Below are 22,081 nucleotides of genomic sequence, written 5' to 3' on the forward strand. Positions count from 1 at the left end.
TTGTGCTGCACATGCGTGTCTATGGAGAGAAGGGGAGAAAACGAGAGAAGGGGGGAGGGGGAGATGAGAGAAGGGAGGGTGGGGGAGGGGGAGATGAGAGAAGGGAGGGTGGGGGAGGGGAGATGAGAGAAGGGAGGGTGGGGGAGGGGAGATGAGAGAAGGGAGGGTGGGGGAGGGGAGATGAGAGAAGGGAGGGTGGGGGAGGGGAGATGAGAGAAGGGAGGGTAGGGGGAAAGCATGAACGAGAGAAGAGGAGAGGGGAAAAGAGTAAGGGAAGAGAAAAGGTGTGTGTGTGAGCATATGTATGTATGTATGTATGTATGTATGTATGTGTGTGTGTGTATGTATATGTGTGTGTGTGTGTGTGTGTGTATATATGTGTGTCTGTGTGTGTGTGTGTGTGTGTGTGTGTGTATGTGTGTGTGTGTGTGTGTGTGTATATGTGTGTGTGTGTGTATATGTATGTGTGTGTGTATATGTATGTGTGTGTGTGTGTGTGTGTGTGTGTGTGTGTGTTTTGTTTGTTTGTGGTGTGTGTGTGTGTGTGTGTGTGTGTGTGTGTGTGTGTGTGTGTGTGTGTGTGTGTGTGTGTGTGTGTGTGTGTGTGTGTGTGTGTGAGAGCATGTATGTACACTTCTTTAAACATGTAAAGAAACAAATAAGTCCGTAAAGTTTCCCATAAGGCATGAAGGTCCTGGACTTGGTGTGAGAAGAAGCCACTGGTGTGAAGATTAACCCCAAGCTTTCCATTACTATATATGTACAATTTTTATACAAGGCAAGAGCAATACTCCTGCGATACCTACCTATGCTAGCTTCGTCAGCGTAATCACAGATAGAGAAGATTGGTTCACAAACCTCAACTTCACTTAAATTATCACCAAGTTCAAGTCTGAGCTAGACCACGGACAAAAGGTACTCCCACGTCTCAATGATGTGAATGGTATTTCCTTTGTCTTCCTATACTTATTTTGGTAACACTTAAAATGCTTATGTCCACACTGCTATAATGACTATACATGTCAAATAAACATCTTCTATCTAGATATTCATAAACAAAACCTTTCTTGATTGATATCTCAATGCAGGGATATGGCATTCATATTTCCCTGCATTACAAAAGGAGACACTCTATATCTCTAATTTATACACAAACAGAAAGAAATCTATGCCAAGAAATACAAAAAGTCTGAAGACATAAGCAGTGGGTCATTCTATATACATTGCACTTGTCAACACTCCTGGTCAACCAAAATTCAATGAACACACTGTTATCTGTACAATACATTTGTATATCTTCAAAACCAAATTCTAACAAGGGTTAATTTCCACTTACACCAACTGTTGGTAAGTGTAACTTTTGTGTAAAACTTTATTACACATGACAAATATTATGTATCTGGCTGTTATCAACCCACACATGTGGGAAGAGTAATGACAGGATAAACACAATATACCAAGTTCTAGAGTGCAGGTGATAAACAAGGACACAAATATAATTATCAAAGTAGTAGTAAAAATAGAAAAATATAAAAAATCAAATAATACTCACAATAATGATGAACATGACTTTTAAAAAATTTATAATAATGATGACAATTGCTGTCATAGCTCATAACAATGATTAATATAATTATCAATGACAATTGCAGCAAAAACAGTAGCAGAAATATCAATCCTATCAATCAGTTCTCCTTCACAAAATCGAACAACAGAAAGGCACTGCCAACTTTTGATACATCTCTCTCACAAACAGAGCAAGATAATCTTTCTAACCTTCAAAGACCATGTCATGCTCAGGATACTTTTTTTTTTTTGCCGACTCTCTCAAAGATACAGTCACCCACAAACACCCAACTCGCCCTTCCTTCCTCTCTACAAGTTCTATGCAATTTTACCACACCAATCTTGTCAATCAAAAAATAGTTGTAATAATAAAAAAAAAATAACAAAGTCAGAGGAATTTAGAAATACAGAGAACATTCTTAATCATGTGATGAAGAGAGGAGGTTGATCCAAACCATCCTCTTTACAGTAAACCAGTGAAGAGGAAAAACAGAGAAAACAAAAGAAACTGGGAAAATAAGAGGATACAGAGAAGACGTGTGAGAATGAAAGGTCAGTACCGAATTTACAGTCGATGTGACCGAGGAAGAGTGAGAGGACAAAAGCAAGTTTCTTGTACTAACAGACATGAAACACAAAAAACACCTGAGAGGTTGAGGCAGAACGTAGCCATCACACCACTGCCAAGTCCTCATTGCAGTCTTTGTAACAGTCACAGAGACTCTAAATGGGCACTTGTCACTGTTTGCAAAGGACTCTGTATGTTACAGTGATGCACACTTGGCCTCCACCGATCATCTGCTAGTGAGAGTGTAACAGAAAGTTGGTCAGCCTTCAACATCAACCAGCTTCTAAATACCCCCTTCTGAAGACAAATATTAAGGTCCCAGAGTGCTATTATCCTTAACACCACTAGAATTTTTTTTTATTCATATTATATCACCCAATGGTGGAAGGTCAGTAGCCTCTTATGACATAACTGTCCAAGCAAGTCCACACCCCTATAGCACTAAGTATGAGGGGCAACACCTACTGGTCCACAAGTGAAGATAGGGCAGAAAGAAATAACAGACTATGCTATAAATCAAGTTATGCATATCTACACTAAACTCACAGGTTTTTTAAGGCAAAGTGTGAGGTCATTGCTGATCAAAAAAGATTTTAAAAATCCCACTGATCTTGAAAGGTACATAGAGTAAGTTTACTCCCACTGGCAACTACACAAAGGGATGCCAGACAACTACTCCACAGCCGCACACAAGCCACATTAGATATATTAGATATGTAATACACTTAAAGAGAAAGAAGGCATCCTTCATCAGGCCACACGTGGATCAGTCATCAATACAAACTCTGGGAGTTCCCTTGAGTGAATGCACTGTAGGCAGCACTGAAAAAGTAGGTTTAGGTAATGAATTTTTCTGTACAAATCACAAGTTACCAGACTGGTATATGAGTTGAGAAAGACAGTATAGCAAGGACGGTGAGGGATATCTTTTTTAAATATTCTCCTTAAAGCCAACAAAATAAGCTATGTTAAAATACCTGTACAAAAGATGGCATGAACATGGTCTGGCCATTTACCATCAGATAACTAACCCAATTATTTTGAGCACAGGCCCAGGAACCAACACACTTTATACAAGTTCTCATGCACAAAAATAAAAATGTTTAGTTTCCATGGACTAAACAGTAACAATGACCCAGTGTCTGAAAGCTCTTGCCAAAGGCCACCCATCAGACACAATGGTTGTTTATTTCCATGTCAATTACCAGAGACCAAATATTACACTCACAGAAAGGCCAAATTAATGCTCAAGGTTAAATGTGACCTGACATCACTCAATGTGATAGAAGCTGCATGGCACCATTGTGTGGAAAAGGTGCCAAAAGAGCTGAACTATAACTATTTTTTTCTTTTCTTTCCTTCAATGATGGGATTTCTACAAATTATGATACCATAATAATGTGCATTATCCCCTCCTTCAGTGAATATTACTGTTCATTTTTAAAACTAATCTGTAAACTGATTTTACTGAGCAGATATCAATACTGGGTGATAACACTGACAATGGCCTTTATGTAGATCCTGACTCTGACCACACGTAATTCAGTATTGCTATATGTAAAACAAAACTCACTTCTTTTCTTTCTCAAAACTCGCTTCAAAAATTCCTACATTTCTTAACATTTCATCAACCATAGCTTTGGACCCACTCATCCAGTTCACTTCACCCTAGTGCTGTTGGAAAGCAAATTAACTAGAAAATTCGTCTGGCAGCTTCAGACACGTTTGGTGATGCCAGACAACAAATGTAAGCAGACCTGCTCACTCAAATGATATTTTGATTGTACATAGGGGATGTTTTTAGGACACATTAAAAAATTGTCCTTGATAAAAACAGATGAACCTGGGAGAAGCAAGCCAATGTAAAAAATTCATGTATTTTGTGCTGAACTTAAGACTTTAATCTCAGTTCCATATCTGAGCTGCTACTTAGGATTAAAGTGGAGTTAAGACCAAGTGCTATTGGCTTAACTTCTGGTCAAAATCAATTCTATACACAAATTCAAGGATGCAATAACAAGATCTAAAAGAACACACACATCCCCATCTCAAAATCAAAATACTACTACATGATGTGATTTTAAAGTTAAAGAACACGTCTAATCACTTCTCGTCCATCCTTCCCCATTAAAAGCTGCGACACTGTCATATAATCAACTGTCACATAATCATAATGATAATCAGAATCAATAATAATAACAATACAATTGAAACCAACCCTATTTCTCGACAAAGATCTATAGGATAGTCAAATAAAAACACTGCTATAAGTATGGGGTTGTGGTATTCTATCAGACCTGTCAATTTTGTAGATCCATCACAGTTTTTGATATCCCATGCATAATATAAGAAGGGAATAGTCAAGAATATAGTTTACTTAAATACTTTGTCTTGGACCCAAAACACTATTTATGCAACATGGTGCATTGACACTTTAGCTTTGGTGATTATTGTGGTCCATTTGGACAGAGGTACATACCTGAACCCATGATATACACTCTGTCCATTTTATACTTATTACTGACATATAACACTTTGCACTTAACTGTGTGACAGTATTCGTCTTATTAATAATGATTGTAAATCATCAACAACTTCGACATATAAATTACTATTGTATAATAACAACTGTTTATCAAAGGAAGTTGTTCAAAACTGCTATTTACCATTTTCCTAAAGCAGCTGGACCAAGCAGTGTGCTGTGCAAATGAGTGGCTGTTCTAAAGCTTTCAAGGATATTCACAAGGCCACCCAAGGAAAGCTGCTTTGGTACCTAAAACATGACTTTACATCATTTCACCTCAAATTGCAGTCTGAGCCAGCTTTTTTTTTCCTTTGTCTATGCATTTTTTGCACTGCTACAGTCAACTCACGCTCTCAATTACGACTGTTAGCTGATCACTGGTTCTTACGATAGGAGTCTTCAACGTTGATCCTCATCTTGTTGAAAGCTTCTGTCTTTACAAAGTCGACCGTCTTGTACACTACTGAAGGAGCGGAAGCCCCGGCACAATTCTTCAGTGTACTTGCCTTGATGGATTTTGGGCTGTGCTTGGCTTCTGGATGAAGGTCCAGGTCTAAATACTGGATTTCATGTTGAGAACGGCGTGCACTCTGCAAGGGAAAGAAAATCTGAAACGAACAAGAGGAGGAAGAAGCATGCATTAGTTCCTGAAGCCAAACACCGCCAGCCAAACATGCTTGCATATAACAATCATGTAGGGAAAGTATAGAATAAATAAATAAATATGGATGAGAGCCACTAGGAATTCTCAGATGAAAAGAACACAAACCAAGAGTTAAAAAGAAGACACAGAGGAGGGGGAGGAGGAGCAGGAAGAAGAGGAGGAGCAGGAGGAAGAAGAAAAAGAAGAGGAGGAAGAAGAAAAAGAAGAGGAGGAAGAAGAAAAAAGAGGAGGAGGAGGAGGAGGAGGAAGAAGAAAAAGAAGACAAAGAAGGAGGAGGTAGTTAACCTTTTGTATATGGTATATGTGCTTTCCACTGAGAATTTTGTCACTCACAGATGCCTCTCAAGTGATCAGCCACCATGGAGTCTATTAGTAACCTAACATGACCTCATCTCATTTTCTCATTTCTTGATTTTTGTTTTTAAAGATTAAAAAAACTAATGCTTTCCACATCCACACAGATTTCTTTAAAACTTATTATATAACAACCATCTTATGAACACAATCAAGTTAGCATTCACTGAATTATTTCTTGTTTCATCTTATTTCATCATTTTCATTTAATAATTTACTTGTTGCATATGATACTTGCATTTGTAATATCCCATCAAAATAACATAACAAACACTAGGACAAACCTAAGTCTGTAAATTACATTTTATCCTGAGAGCAATCTATAATTCTCAACTAAATGTAATCTAACCTAACAAAGATTAAACTAAAATGAGGAAAAAAAGAAGAAAACGGGAAAAAAAAAAAAAAAAAAAAAAAAAAAAAGAGAGAGAAAGAAAAACAGAAAGAAAAAGAAGAAAATAGTTGCTCCTGTTGTGTCACTGCACACAACAGAAAAAGTCAACCAAATATCATGCACTGTGCAGATTCATCATGCAACAAAAACCTGTTAACATCGACTGGCAAAGCAATTTCATGCAATTTCATGTGATGCCTCTTATGACTTTATTCATCGCATAACAAATTTGTAGCAACAATAACCAAAATGGCATTACAAACAAGGGGGATTTCAGTTCCATGCTTCCCAATCTGCAGTATCTCAGTGTTCCCTATTTTACATACCAGTAAAAATGAAACAAAATTAAGAACCTATACATACTCTCTTTATGTTTTACTAAAAAAAATTTATATTGCATACTCAAAAACTATGATAAAAACAGATCTTTAACAGCAAGCAACTCATTTATCCTTTTTACTGGTCCTATTTACTGACCATAACTACTTGCATTTCCTATAAATCTACCTATCATGACTTAACGTTTTATCTTTCTCTGTATACAACCCCATTTAAAAGAAATCCCCACTAGCTAGTTACTTCTAAGGCATGTCTATGGGGCACACTTATAGTGAGACTAACCTGCTCATCTGCATTGGTAGAGTTGCGTCTGCTGCCTGGACTGGAGAGTCTATCAGCTTCGTCACCACTCTCATTCCCATTACATCCATTGCGCATGGTCGGAGGAGTTGGAGAAGGCGCAGCTCTTGGTTTTCTTTGATCGTGCTTTCTATGGCCGACTGGGGCTGGGTCGAGAACAAACATGGGTTTGCTTCCTGCGTCTGGTATGTTCTTTGTGGGCTTTAAATTTCTGTCTACCATGGGAGGTGCTGATGCAGGTGGAACTGGTGATCCACCCACGGCACCCAGAATTTCCTGGGGGCCACCAGATGGTGGTGGTGACAACTCTGAACTAATACTACTTCCATCAGCAGCTTTCCTTGGTTTAAGGCCACGATCAACTGCTGGGGGATGTTGTGGGCTTTTGTTGGCCTGGGGGATGTTAGAATAAAGGCCTGCAGGTGAGATCCTTGGATCCAGCTCCCCATGCTTTTCAACTGTGTCATGAATACGCATGTCATAAGAAAATATCTGCCCTTGGACAGAGGGTGAAACAAAGTTATTGTAACAGTGTCTTTGCTTCAGTCTATCTGCAGCCTGTGGGCTCACAGTCTCTTGCTGTGGCATCCTCAAGGCAGAGTGCATATCTTCAGTGTCAAGTGGGGTGGACGGAGGCACAGAACTACTGACTGAAGCTGGGGAAGGCTCCGGGTCAGAAGATCCAATGTTACCATCATGTGAAGACAGTGATCCAGCCAAGCCATTCTTTACTTTATCATTTGAACTGTTCTTTCTAATCAGAGTTGTTCTAACAATAGTGTCCAAGTTCTGATAGGTCTGTTGAGGCATCTCAGTTAAATGTGCTGGCTTTGGGGGCCTTGGGGGAGCTGAACCCTGGTGCTGGTCATCTTCTGAGATTACCATACCTTTCATTTCACTTGGTAAACTGGCAACACCACTGCTTCCTGCTAGTCCCCCAGTTGCTCCATGGCTGTCCCAGGGTAAATCCTTTGGATTCTGCATACCTCCAGTAGGTCTAGCCGAGTCACTAAAAAATGTTGCTTCTACTGTAGATGGAGTGTTGGCCCACTCATCATCACTGAACACACTACTTCCCTCAGTTCCCAATGGTGACTGGACACTCAGGGTATCTTCTGAGGTTGCCCCCGATGGCCTTAATGTTCGTTGGCCATCGTACGGTTCACGTGGTATTGCCCCCGTGTTAATCATGGGAGCTGGTGGTGCCTGTGTCAGAGGTGGATGACTTTCAGGACACATGGTTGGTGCTGGTGGAGCAATCTCATTTGGTATGCTAGAGCGATGATTCTCTGTTGAGACAATGGTAGGCAAGTCATCACTGAAGGGGAAACTGGGGCTAGTTATTGGGGTTCTCTTCCCAGTAATACATTCACTTATGGGAATGTACGGCCCAGATATGGAAGAACTCTGAGACGTGGGTGAAATTGGTGGAGAGTCTATCCGAGGTTGGTCCAAGGGCAGGACGCGGACGGGAGCAGGGGGTGTTGCAGGGATGGTGTTACCTGGAAGAGGTTCCAAGGCTGGTAATGGGTAATCCTCCTGCTGTGGATACATCTTCAGGCCACACACTTGACAAACACAGTCCACCCATCGGTTCATCTCCTGCTCTGTCTCTGCACATAAGTAGTAGATTCGCTTTGGGGTCTTGATGTCAAACATGAATCTATATTCTGATTTCCGATTAGGAAAGACTATACCAGCATCAACCTGGAATGAGAAAATTTAAATACAACAGGATCTGAATAAGAAGATCAATTCTTAACCTAATTCCACTCTTAATTACGACACAAATAGTTAAATGGAGTACATTTACTTCACTTACTAACGCCACAAAGATTCAGCTAATAGTTTCAACTAAAACTATACTTATACATATATACGTACCTATGTGTACACACACACACACACACACACACACACACACACACACACACACACACACACACACACACACACACACACACACACACACACACACACACACAGAGAGAGAGAGAGAGAGAGAGAGAGAGAGAGAGAGAGAGAGAGAGAGAGAGAGAGAGAGAGAGAGAGAGAGAGAGACCCATGTGACTGACCATTTTCCCCCTCTGCTGACACACTTTTGCCCTTTTGACTTGCTAATTAGGATGGCTAGGAGGACCACAACTGAGGATGATATTTCATCAGTGATGCCATGTGCAAGGCAGACCATTTACTTAAGGATACTTCTTCGGAGACGGGGATCATTACATGAGGATTTTACCAACAGATTAAATTTCCAAGGATGACAGGCTTCTAGTTCATACAATATTTTCAACAACCTTATATTGTGCCAGCTGATTCATGGTGATGAGGAAATCCCAGGACCAGTTTGTGAATGATCTGGTGTGAGCAATGGCATAATGGGTTTGCCAGGATGCAGCCAGACCAAACTCAGCTGCTGCTGCTTGTTGCAAAATACCAAAAGCAGCAGGACAAATAGGCCCTGAATTGCAAGTACCATGAAAATAGCAGAAAGAATCACATGTTAGAGGAAGTCCCAACTTGTGAATAAAAGGATCAAATCTCTAAATGTAACAGAAGATTTATTACATCCTTCAAAGTTTATAATATCTCGTTCAAATAGGCGAAGTAATGGTGATCCACACTGTGCATTGAAGTTGTACTGACCACAAACAAACTATTCCACAGAGACAAGAAATCTATTATAAAACTTGTACATTCTACATAACACACTATCTTTGCTGTAATTTAAAAAACCCTTCCTAAAACTGGTCTTTTGATAATGAACCCTAACACACTGATATAAATAACAATTCAACAATAATATCTGCTTTTGAGATGGCCACATAAACATTTTCTCCTCTAAAGTATATACTGAACCTTCGCAACAATATCCTAGTAACAAATAATTATCATCATGATTATGATGACTATTAATCTTTTTTTTAGGGTAAGCAATACAAAGAACCACAATGAATAAACAGAGAATTATACCTCCAAAGATGTCAGCAGATATCAAAACACAGCCAAGGAAGAGAGAGGAGGTAAAAAATCAACAGCTATTTACCTGGTCAAAACAAATTAGTTGAACTCTTAAACTTATCAAGAGGCAGAGAAGTTAAAATCTCTGAAGGCAAAAGCCTAGAAAGAGCAGAAAAAGAGCACCTAAAAGACTGACAAGCAGACGATCAACTTAAATCAAATGATATTGAATGAAGGCTACAGGTAATCAGATAAAAGCTTATGAAGGGGATGTGAATTATTTGTTACAATCCTGTATAAGACTGAAAGAGACCCAATATGTCAACGATGCCCAAAGTTCAAATCTAATTGAAACAAGAGAGATTTACTGGTATTATAGGAACGATCAAGCAATCTGAAGTACGACTCCTCTGCTGATAGCCAGAACAAAACTCAAAAATTTTCATGAATGAAAGAGAAGAAACATATATGAGTAATGTTGTCATCCTCATAAATCCTCTTGTACTTGCAAATGATATATAACTTCGATGAAACTACCTGGGCCATATTGCAAAATTGCAATTAAAATGTAAGCTTTGTATCAAGGGTCACACCTAAGAGCTTCAGATTATCCACAGGAAAGATTAAGACTCCATTCATTAGCAGACTTGGATGCAGAGGCAGTAGCATTCTAAACCATCTCAGAATAATTTCATCTGACCTACTAGGATTTAAGTTCATGCCCTACCAAGCAAGAACGCCATGATTAAATTATCATCAGGTCTACAGGTCAGCTATGTGTTTTTCTTGAAATGGAAGAAATAAGTCTTCAAGTGAGATTCTGTTTTTAGGTTTCTGCAAAGCTAAGTAGCCTCTTTTTTTTTTTTTTTTCTCCTGAACTGGGTGGTTCAGGGTGTTAATCAGATCTAAGATAAAGAGTGCAGTATTATGGGAAGGCAGGCCAAATACTGTTCTTTATCTATAAAATACTTAACACATTTTATCTTTGTGAAGGCATTAACCCAATACTGACGGGTGATTTCCCGATACGCAAGCCCTCTCTCCTTGGTTGTATTCATAGTGGCCTAGGCCCAGCTGCTGGGGGCTCAAGTTGTCACCCTAAAATGCATGGCATGACCGTACATGCCCCTGGAAGACGGGATTGGTGCACCATGACAAAATATGCCCCATGCCACACGGAAGAGTCCAGGCATGCCATGGCATGCATGTACATACCACCCAATGGCTAAGGGCTAATGACAAAAAATATCCAACAAATACTGCAAATAAGATGGGTTTTCTAAGGTCTATTGGTAGTTGGAAAGTACTCAAGTATATCTGACTTGAAAATCCCTCAGTGGCAAACCTCAGCCCCCAGCCACTCATCCTACCTACTAGTATTCGACTAGCCCAGACCCCTACCCCACTACATGCTTTATTTGTCTGTATGCATCAGCAAATTGATAAATACATGCATTTCTCTACTCTTTGTAGCATGTCAATCTAATTTCCAATACCATTCTGCTAATATATATGATACACTTCATTCCCCCTGCCTCCTGTGTCCCTGAATCACATAAAACAAAGCTGGTAGAAGAACAGAACAGATAGTTAGGTCTCATTACAGCAGTTATAGATCAATAAACATAAATGCTTTGTCTGTCTTTGTAATATGATCATGGAATACAGCAATACATCACTCTTTATTCTGCAAAATTTGAGATGTAAAATAATTATAACCCTTGTAGTTACAGAACATTTCCGAACATTTCAACCTACTTCCTTCCACAAGCAAACAAAGCCTAGACAAGAAATGTTACCAGAAAAGCCAAGGAGAAATTAAAAAATACCAGCTGCTATTTTCATGGTCTATCCAAATGCCAGAGCAAAGAACCACAGCAGAGTGATGTCCTAAAACATAATCTCACTGCTGTCTGATCAGTTTACAACATCACAGTATAATGCAGAACTATATTTTTGTCAGCTATCCCTGGCCACATGGTTGACTTTATATCAACTGCAGATTAAAGTTTATATTAGCAATATCTTATGTTCTGCTTTGTAATATAATGTAATATTTGATGAAACAATGCCATCTACTTTACTCATGCATTTGCAGGACAAATTTACTTGTTTAAAAATTCAAAATTGACAAGTGTTTTGTTGCCTCTAAAAATGTATTTAAAAAATAAGAGATAATGATGTAACTAACTATTTTGAGGGGGGGGGGGGAGAGAATGAAATGGTATCATTACAGACCACGAAAGAAAGTAAGAAAGAAAGAAAAGAAAGAGAAACTGAATGCCTTGCATCTTCATATAAAGATATAGACTTTCACAGTTATCAGAAAACACTAATATCAATACACTTTTCAAATAAATGATTTGTGCGGCAAACAACACACAAAATAACAGAACTAACCCTCCATAACATCACAAACAGCTGATTGACCATGAACCCATACAATGGTGGACTTGGAGCTTCAAGTTCCTATATCTCATGTGTTTACAGGTCAACAACACCACCTTGGTAACTAAAACAGTCTTCCATCATAACGCAAATTTATGTTTTCCTATTAAACTGTTATACCAACAAAATGCGCAAACGATGCTGATCACATACTTCAGGCTTACTGGCAACAGTTGTCAATTTGCTATTTGTCTATTTGTCCAAGGATAATAATTATTTTTCACAAATATCTGACAAATAATTGCACGACTTACAAAAGTAACAAGACACAATGCCTCTGACAAGAATGGTGAGAGAGATAAATGTGTGAGGTAGTATATCAAAGACTTGTGCACGTAGAACATGAAGAAAAACATGTACATGCACAAATACTAGTGCACACACTCACAATCATGTGCCGCATCAGGTTACCTCAAGTGAAGGTCACTGAGAGACATGTGCTACAAGGCAGGTAATTCCAACTGATTTATTAATACATTTCTACATTTTTAAAATTGTACAATCATCACAATTATATTATGCAGCCATATTTACTACATATTTCTCTTTCTCTTTAGCCCTCTCTCTTTTCTTTCACTTTAGAGTCTTCCTAATAATATCTATAAAGATTGTTAATGTATAATACACAACAAACTCATAACAATGACACCTAACAGACTATAAAGAAATCAAAGAGACCATCAGTCATAAACAGTTTTTGTTAATTAACCAACTATGATCCTCAGTCACTAATAGCCAAAGAATCAACTCTTCTATCAATTTTGCAAGCAGATAAATATCTTCATGGAAGTGACTAATGATAGTAAAGATGCCACCGATCCCTCGGCTACAAAAAAAATTACAGGTCGTCCTGCTCCAAGGTTAAATGATGACACTAGGAGAGCCATAACAGATAAAAATAACAATCGTGAAGCTCTCAAAAATACGACATCTGATATGGCCCTTTTGGATGATTATAAGCAAAAGAATAGGTGTTAAATCACGAGTCAAAACCTATTATTTCAGCAATAAATTACCTAATTATACTAACGAATGTAAAAACATGGAGGATAGTTAAAACACTAGTACCTAACAAAAAGCATCACAAAGATATTAGTTTAAATTCCAGCATTAGCATGAATGATTTTAATAATTTCTTCACTAAAATTGGAAAAGCCACATATGAACATGTAGCAGTTTCTGCCTCTCAGCAAAATACAGGTACAAATAGCCCCCCACCCCCCATATTTTCAGACCACAACCAGTGAAAATAGAAAAAGTAATCCTTACAGTAAAACTCCTGCATGACACTAAAGCTCTTGGAGCAGATGACAATGGCATATTATCTGTTATCATTAACCCATTTATGTTTGCCGAAGATTTTCCATTGGAAACATGGGATTAAAACACCAGTTTTCAAATCCAGCGACAGATAAAGTTAATAAATATCACCCTATTACCCTATACAGCCTAAAAATCTTACTAAAATTGTAGCAGACCAACTGATAATACTTCTAGAGATCAATGACCTACTATCCAAAACACAACATTGTGTCAGAAGTAACCTATTTAACCCTTTTCCGACGGGTAGTATTCATAGCGGCCCGGGCCTCGCTGCCGGGGGCTTATATCGTCGCCCTAGTATGCGCGACCACTCATGCCAAATATCAGCATCCCATGCCGTTTCTTCGTAATACTACAAAGATATGTTGTATTTTCAGTTTTCATTATTTCTTAAAGTCTCTACTTGCCAAACTTCCTGATAAAACGTAACTGAAGGGTATTTTTGTTGTTATATAGACTCCATAATTGATCATTATTTGTCTATAGTCCGAATAAAATAACAAGTGTGCGACATCATGGAGTTGAAATCGTTGGTTTATTGCTTTTTTTTTTTGTTGTTGCATGGTAAAAATGAGAAAGTGTTAAAACCGACTTAATCACACTTTCACTGGCAGAAAAATAATCTTTTGCCGTGATTGTAACAAAAAGCTCATGGCATGTCCATACATACTCTATGGCATGTGCGTACATGCCCTGGCAGATGGTCCAGCCATGCCATGGCATATGCTTACATGCCACCCGTCGGCAATGGGTTAATGAAACAGTATCATTACAGACCACAAATAAAATTTGTAATATAGACCACAACCTATTACACTGGCTTACATTGGAAGATCTATCCAAAGCTTTTGATAGTTTCAATGATGAAATCCTTATTAATAAACTAATATATTACAAAATTGACAAATACTGGTTCAGAGGTCATTCAACTAACAGAACCTAATCAGTCAAAATTCATAAGATTATATCAACAAAACAGTTTGTATCATTCAGTGTTCCACAAGGATCTATACTAGGTGTAATGTAAACTAAGACATTGTTAACCCTTTGCCGACGGGTGGCATGTACGCACATGCCATGGCATGGCTGGAATATCTGCCAGGGGTATGCATGTACATGCCATGGTGTATGTATGGACATGCCATGAGTTTTTTTTTTTTGTTACAATCTTGGCAAAATATTTTTCTGCCACTGAAAGTGTGATCAAGTCGTTTTTAACACTTTCTCGTTTTTACTATACAAAAAAAAAGAAAGAAAGAAAGAAAGGAAAAAGAAAAAGAAAAAGAAAAAAGAAAAAGAAAAAAGAAAAGAAAAGAAAAGAAAAAAAAAAAAAAAAAAAGAAAAAAAAGAAAAAGAAAGAAAGAAAGAAAGAAAAAACTACGATTTCAACTCCATGATGCCACACATTGCTTATTTTATTCAGACTATAGAGCAAATAATGATCAAGTATGGAGTCTATATAACAACTAAAATATCCTTCAGTCTTGATTTATCAGGAAGTATGGCAAGTAGAGACTTTAGAAAATAATGATAATTGAAAATACAACATATGCTCGTAGTATTACGAAGAAACAGCAAGGGATGCGGGTATTTGGCATGAGTGGTCGCGCATGCTAGGGCAACGATATAAGCCCCTGGCAGCGGGGCCCGGGCCACTATGAACCTGTCGGGAAAGGGTTAAAATAAAATTCCTACTGAAGGAAGGATTTCTGTTACACAAAGATTGTCTCTCAGTATTGCTCAAGCATAATGGGTTCACCAAATTAAGAATGCTCAAAAATTATAAGACTGCTGTGAGAAGAGTACTTGGCTATGTAAAGAAGAAAGAAGAAGAAAAAGAAGAAGAAGGAAAACAAGGAAAGTGAGACAAGTGAGGTCACAAGGTCTACTAATTATCTCCTTGGTGGATTAACACTTGTGGAGCTGTCTATATGTAGACCTTTCAGAAAACAATACACCACCACTTAGCAACAGCTTCCCATGGCAAAACCTTCCTGTCAACCACCCCTCAGCACCCCCCCCCCCCATGACAAGACTTCCCATTACACTGCTCCAATGGCTTAAGTAATACCTTCCTAAAACAACACTCTCCTAAATGGTACTCTAGCTTAAGGTGGGATAGTGCCCATGTCCTATCTGGCACTGTGTGCACTGGCAACATCAGGCAAGGGGAAGCTCTGATTTACTGCCATGAAACCAATGGGTGTCATTAGATAGGAAAGGAGAAAAAAGCAATGATGTTAACCCATTGGATCTGGAGGCTTCACTGACACAACATGGTCGAAAATATGGGCCTTATGCTTACTTGAATGGCCACTCTGATGGGAGCGTGGCTTGTGGGCTGGGTGCACGTGAACGGTGCATGTGGTTGGTGCCAAGATCTATGCATCCACTTTGCAATTTTATTTTCTCTTTTTATGCATATACATTTTTATTTTTGTTTGCCATTTTCCAATGTCCATATTTGTCATTTAATTTGCTTAAACCAGATGGTAATAAACCATTTTCCTTGCACAGACTCCCTATCATCTCTCTAGGTAATCATAACTCAGTGCAAGAATAACAATAACAAGTAACAATTAGTTGTTTGTGTCACTTATTTTTCATCATTCCTATTATTTTTTGTATTATTCACTTTTTTTTTTGTTATACAACCTGCACCACCAGTCACGGTGGCCAGGAATAGGACCCTAAGCATGGAAATAGCATCCATTCCACACTGTTTACTGATGGAAATAATGCAAAAGCACTTTCCTAAATCCTGAATGTGTCTATTCACCCTCCAAGAGGTTCGCGTACTCATGGCAAGTCTTTCACGTCACCACAGCCTTCAGCCAAAATTTCCTAAGACAGAATGTTCATGTCACCCACCCCCTAGCCAAAAATTTTCATGATGTGATGGTCACGTTATTGGGATCATTGGAGTTCCGAATGAAGATGGTGCCTTCTTTCAGAGAAGTTTGGATCTGGCCAAAGACACCACTGCCAGGATGCCCTTCTGTTTGTCAGTGGGATTCAAACTTATGCTCTTGATGACCCACCTGGTCCCCATCTGGTTGTTACCAATGCACTATGAGGGTATCATCTGAAGCAAGCATCTACTGCTGTATATAGCACCTTACAAGATGTATTATAAATTTGGATTAAAAAGAAACACTGAAGCATTATTATAGTAACTATCTAAATATATATCTAAATATATATCTAAATATATATATATATATATATATATATATATATATATATATATATATATATATATATATATATATATATATATATATTGTCAACTGCTGAATAAAGAATAGTTTTCACAACTAAACATATGATTGCCCTAAACTTCTGGCATCACTGCTGGTCAAGAAACAGGATACTTGCATTTGAATGTACAATGTATTTTTCACTTATTGATTTACATTGATATTTTACTATGTTTCAATGAAAATAAATCCATGCATACAGCAATTGGTGCAGTGGACAAAAACATTCAGGAAGTCTTCTTGTTACTATACTGCATAAAAAAATTATCACTTTTTTTTTTGTCCAGGCTGTACTTCTTTAACAGATAGGATTTGAGTTGGACTTGCCTTGCTAATCTATTTTAAACTTTTTAAAGCTATAAGTGTCCAAAATAGTACATTATTGTACAAAAAGGTATTATCTTTCTAAATTTTGTGAATGGGAGAAGCAGCAACAGCATCATATTATTAATAATAACAATAATAATAATAATAATAATAATAATAATAATAATAATAATAACAACAATAATAACAATAGCAATAATAATAACATCAGCTTTTTTGAGTGCTGACTCTCCTGGATGTGTGGCTGTAAGCCTAGCCTTCACGAATACTCATGTGGTGTCAACACTCTTTGTCTCCCCTTTGCAATGTATTATCTCTTTTTCTATATTTTTCTTCCTCTATTATTGCTATTTTCCAATAGCATTTGATATGCTGTATCAAGATGATAAAACACTTATTTTGAGAAGACTCTGTATTGTCTCTAGGTACTCTATCACTCTGTGCAATAACAAAAAACAACAAGCAACACTGTTATTTGCCATTTACATTTTTGTATTATTCAATTCTCTGTAACAAACCCTATGTTAGTGGTCACACCAGTCGGGAATAGGATCCTGAGCACGGAAAATGTCCCCCCACAGAGCTGTGCGCTTCTGGCCATGGCTCACCCACAGTACAGTCCACTCTCATTTACTGGTGGAAGTAATGCAAGAGCCCTTTCCTAAATACCTACTGTGTCTAATCTTCCTCTTCCTTTGTACACTTACGTCAGGTCATTCCTAGCACTTTTGCCCTCAGCCGAATTTTAAAATAACCGCACATTCCCGTCACTCCAGCACACAACCAAAAATATTTTTAGACACTGGTTGACTGAGGTAATATCTGAATCATCTGAAGAAAATATTCCCACTGATGATGAATACATAGATACATACATATGACTTTTTTTTTTTTGCCTTGAAGTTTGTTTGCAGTTTTCTATTTTTTCCCTATATATACACCAAACATTTTACCTACCTGGTCACACTGGTCTAGGTCGATCTTGCCCTTCAGTTTTCGGCAAGTCCGATCTGTGTAATACTCCAGGAAGTACTGCCCTGGGAGCTCCCCAGAACGCAGTACGAACCATCGCATTCGCCATTTCTGGAATTCAGCAGACTTTATAATATTTGCATTGCATGTTAATTCTAGTTCTTTTTACACTCCTTTCTTTTGTAAGTTCTTCAACATTAAGTTAATAAGCTCTGCATCAAATTTACTGCATATCTACAATAAAGCAAAATATTATTTTTCTGCATAAACTGTATAACAGCTGAGCTTGCTGAATAAACATCTGCTTCATCAGAAAAAGAGGAGGAGGAGGAGGAGGAGGAGGAGGAGGAGGAGGAGGAGGAGGAGGAGGAGGAGGAGGAGGAAAAGAAGGAGAAAAAGAAAGGAGGAGGAGGAGAAGAAAACAGGTATTGCTTTTCGCTGCTAGGATACATGCCTGTGAAGGAAAATAAAATACTAATACAACAAAAAGCTGAGAGATTAGTGAAATACATCACAACAGGAAACTCTACTTTCACTGAATAGCAGCCAATCTAAAAGTAATTCTCTGAAAAACTATGTAGATTAACCCACAGACTGCCACCTCCCCCCCCCAAATCATCATCATCATCATCATCATGTAAAGTGGTTAGGTACCTACTCCTGTTGAAATTCTTTCTTGTGTTTGGAAAAAAGTTCTCTTTATATGAATGAGGTTTTCAGATCACTTCTTGTGGTTTGAGAAGAAGAAGAAAAAGGCTGACAGGTAATGGTTAACAGGGTTACATAATAAAGGCATAACCGTATATGTTTTTTGTTTTTTGTATCTACCACATATTATCTATGCTTTACTGTATATGAAGCCCAATAACATATTGGTATAATTGTGTCATCTTTAAAGGAACATGAATGGTCTAATAAGATTTCCACAAGCACATTTCTAAAACAAAACAAAAAGGTAGAAAAGGCATAAGGAAGAGATAGAAGAAGCTTCCAACTGTTGTGTTCGATACCTTGAAATGTTACTTGAATATTATGCGACACATTTATTCTGAGAAGGTGAATGCTCCATGTTACATTTCATATTTAACACTGTCTTTTCTGAAGGTAACAGCGGGAGGGGAACGCCACAGAAATTTAATGCATCATCCTGCTAATACATCATGACTGCAAATTACAGTGTTCTATGAATATCAGTTCTAGAAATAATATTGGTACTAGTATGACAAACTTGTAGAAGAAAAAGAAGGGGGAGGAAAAAGAGTGAAAACTTTATTCTACATACACAACCCTAGGAAACACTCATTTATCCTACTAATGAAGCCCTGATGAAGATTGAAAAGGTCAAGTATTAGTTAAAGGGTAGAGAGAAAATTACCAACAGTGTCTGTGGCTTGAAATGATGGCCAAATACTCCCCATAATGCTTGGGAATATCACACAAAATAACCAATGCAGTTCATTTGATGAGGAAAATAAACTGTAAACATACAATTATTGCTAAAACCATATTTTGTCACCTAACTACACACTAAGGGATCATCCATATATGCACCCAATAATAAACAAAATAACAAATCATCGCCCTATATCACACAGAATAATAATGCTGATAAAATTTACGATAACAAGTTATACAAGACATCATTTCTATCAAAATGTGCACAAAATTAATGGTAAGACACCTACATAATAATAACTTCTAAACCGTCCAGAAAAGGATTGCACCAGGTGGCAATGTGACCGCCGTGCTTTGTGACGGAAGAAGCCAACATTGCACTAATACGAATATTCTGGCAAGTTGAATGACTAGATTGGTTCTTTATTTGACAGTAAATTGCCTGGTCTCAAAGCTGTATCTTATTAGAATATATATACGAGAGATTTTATTTGGTCTGTGCCAGAGTCTGGTCCAAGCATAACGAGGACTTTTCTTAACCCTTTGGTTGCAAGTACATATCCTGTCCACTGTAGCTTTTTATTGAATTTTGTTGCACACAGACGGCTCTACAGGTGCTTCACCAATGAGTAAATTAGTCGGAACCTTGTGACCTTACCTAATGTTCCTGAAAATTCCAGGGCAAAAGATTTTTTCTAATGATATTTATACTTACTTAAATTACTGACAATATGATTATATAATCAACAATACTATTAGCACAAAAAAAAAAAAATAAATAAAAAATAAAACAAATCTTTCCAAAAATCAAGAAAAAGTGTAAACAGATGAGATAGGTAAGACTAGTGACCAATTCCTCGGTGACTCAGCACTTGTGTAGCATCTATGTACAAAAATATTAATAAAAACTCACAGTTGACATGATAAGAGTCATGCCATCATATCATAATGGGTTATTACTAATTCGTCACTTGCACAGTTCAATTTATATAACAGTGTATCACTCCTGTTCCTATACAAAACAATACATGCTTCTTAAAATAATATGTTTTCATGGCATTTACCCAGACAATTATCTGCATTTTTTTTTTTCTTAACAAACTTCTCTAAATAACTCTGCACACCCTAGTTTAAGGGCCGGCCATGAAAATGTAAAACGATAAATTCGACCTTTAGTGTTTAGTGATAATGCCGCAGACTGCACTGCAGGGTGACGTTTACCTTCATTATGCAACTGTTCTACCCTAGTATGGCCTTTTTTTTTTTAATTCTACTATATATTCATTCTTTCTTTTTCCACTCGCTGTTACTCTGAATATATATGATCCCATATAACTTACATACCATCTCTTTCTTTGGAGGGATAAAAAAAATAATAGAAATAAAAAAAATAAAAAAAAATAAAATAAAATCCTACATTTAACAGGCACGAGAACGAAAGAAAAGATTAAATTTCCCGTTTTGGGGTCATATTCGCAGACTTCATATTCTTATCACCGCAGTCAATGCACGCGATGCAACTTTCACTAAGGCTCGGGAAAACGGACACCTCTGGGGAAGATTTCTCTTCGTCTCGGCAGCCTAAGACGACTGCATTGACATCAGTTGGACTCGATTCTTATAGTCGTGTAGGCCTACGACTCGCGGCGAAAAATCCTCCCATTACATCGTTTTCGGATGAATTCTGCATTTAAACCCCCCCTACCCCCCCTTTTCAAACACATTACATCATTTTCGGAAGGATTTAACTCCCCCACCCCCGCCCTTTCAAACTTTATAAAAAAATCTGGCTCAAGCTCAAGACATAAAGCTGACGAACTTCCCCAAACGTTTTTAAACCTCGTGATTCAAGATTTTTTTTTTGGGGGGGCGAAAAAAAAAAAAAAAAAAAAAAAATGAAGACTGACTGCAAGCAACGGAAGGTGGGGGTGGGGGTGGGGGAGGGAGGGGGTGAAATACGTCAAAATCCTGCGCATCCTTTAAGAAAACAAAAGACGAGAAAGGGGGAGGTGACAAGAGGCAGAGAGGAATTGGGACGAACAAGGGAGAAAGGGAGAGGAAGAGAAAAGCAGAAGAGAGAGAGGAGAGAAGAGGGAGAAGGGAGGAGAGAGAGAGAGAGGAGAAAAGGGGGGGAGGGAGAGTAAGAAGTAGAAGAGAGAGAAAGGCGAAGAGGGAGAAGAAAAGAGGGAAAAGAAAGAAGAGACAGAGAATGAAGGAAAAGAAAAGAAAAATAAAGACAACCAAAACAACAAAACCCCCTCGATCCTCCCCCCCCCCAAAAAAAAAATGACACAAACCCTCCCCCTCCCCCGTCCTCCCTCCCCCTTTGACAAGCCAACCAAGACCTCCCATCAAACACCCCTGAAAACCACCCCCTTAAACCCCCTGAAAAACAGCCCTGCAACCCAGCCAGGCCGAGCCCCTCAGCCCTGAAACACACCCCCTCAAAACCAGCCCTGAAACCACCCCCACCAAACCCTGAAACCCCCCCTCTGAAAGCCAGCCAGGCCGAGCCCCTCATAGCCCTGAAACCCCCTTGGATGCCAGCCCCCTGGAAACCCAGCCCCTCCGCCCCCCTGAAACCCAGCCCTCAGCCCTTAACCCCCCCTCATCCAGCCCCTCAGCCCTGGGCCCCCCTGAAGGCCAGCCCTCGGAGCCCTCAGCCCCCCCTCTCAGCCAGCCC

At 38.4% G+C, this 22,081-nt stretch overlaps 1 protein-coding gene across 2 annotated transcripts in view; it reads right to left on the minus strand.

Annotated features, from left to right (window-relative positions):
* Nucleotides 1-907: 907 nt before the first annotated feature.
* Nucleotides 908-22,081, minus strand: part of LOC119576073 (protein daughter of sevenless-like) — a 21,745-nt gene continuing 571 nt past the window's right edge. Inside the window, exons 2-4 of one of the 2 annotated variants that reach the window (XM_037923604.1) lie at nucleotides 17,989-18,114; nucleotides 6,692-8,416; nucleotides 908-5,248 (exon numbers count right to left, since the gene is read on the minus strand). In XM_037923604.1, coding sequence (XP_037779532.1) covers nucleotides 5,033-5,248; nucleotides 6,692-8,416; nucleotides 17,989-18,114 — 2,067 coding nt within the window. In that variant the 3' untranslated portion in view covers nucleotides 908-5,032. Of the gene's footprint in view, nucleotides 5,267-6,691; nucleotides 8,417-17,988; nucleotides 18,115-22,081 lie in introns of both variants that reach the window. The other variant, XM_037923603.1, reaches the window with a different exon arrangement.

This window comes from Penaeus monodon, chromosome 8 (genome assembly GCF_015228065.2).
Source record: "Penaeus monodon isolate SGIC_2016 chromosome 8, NSTDA_Pmon_1, whole genome shotgun sequence".
NCBI classification, from domain to species: Eukaryota; Metazoa; Arthropoda; class Malacostraca; order Decapoda; family Penaeidae; genus Penaeus; species Penaeus monodon.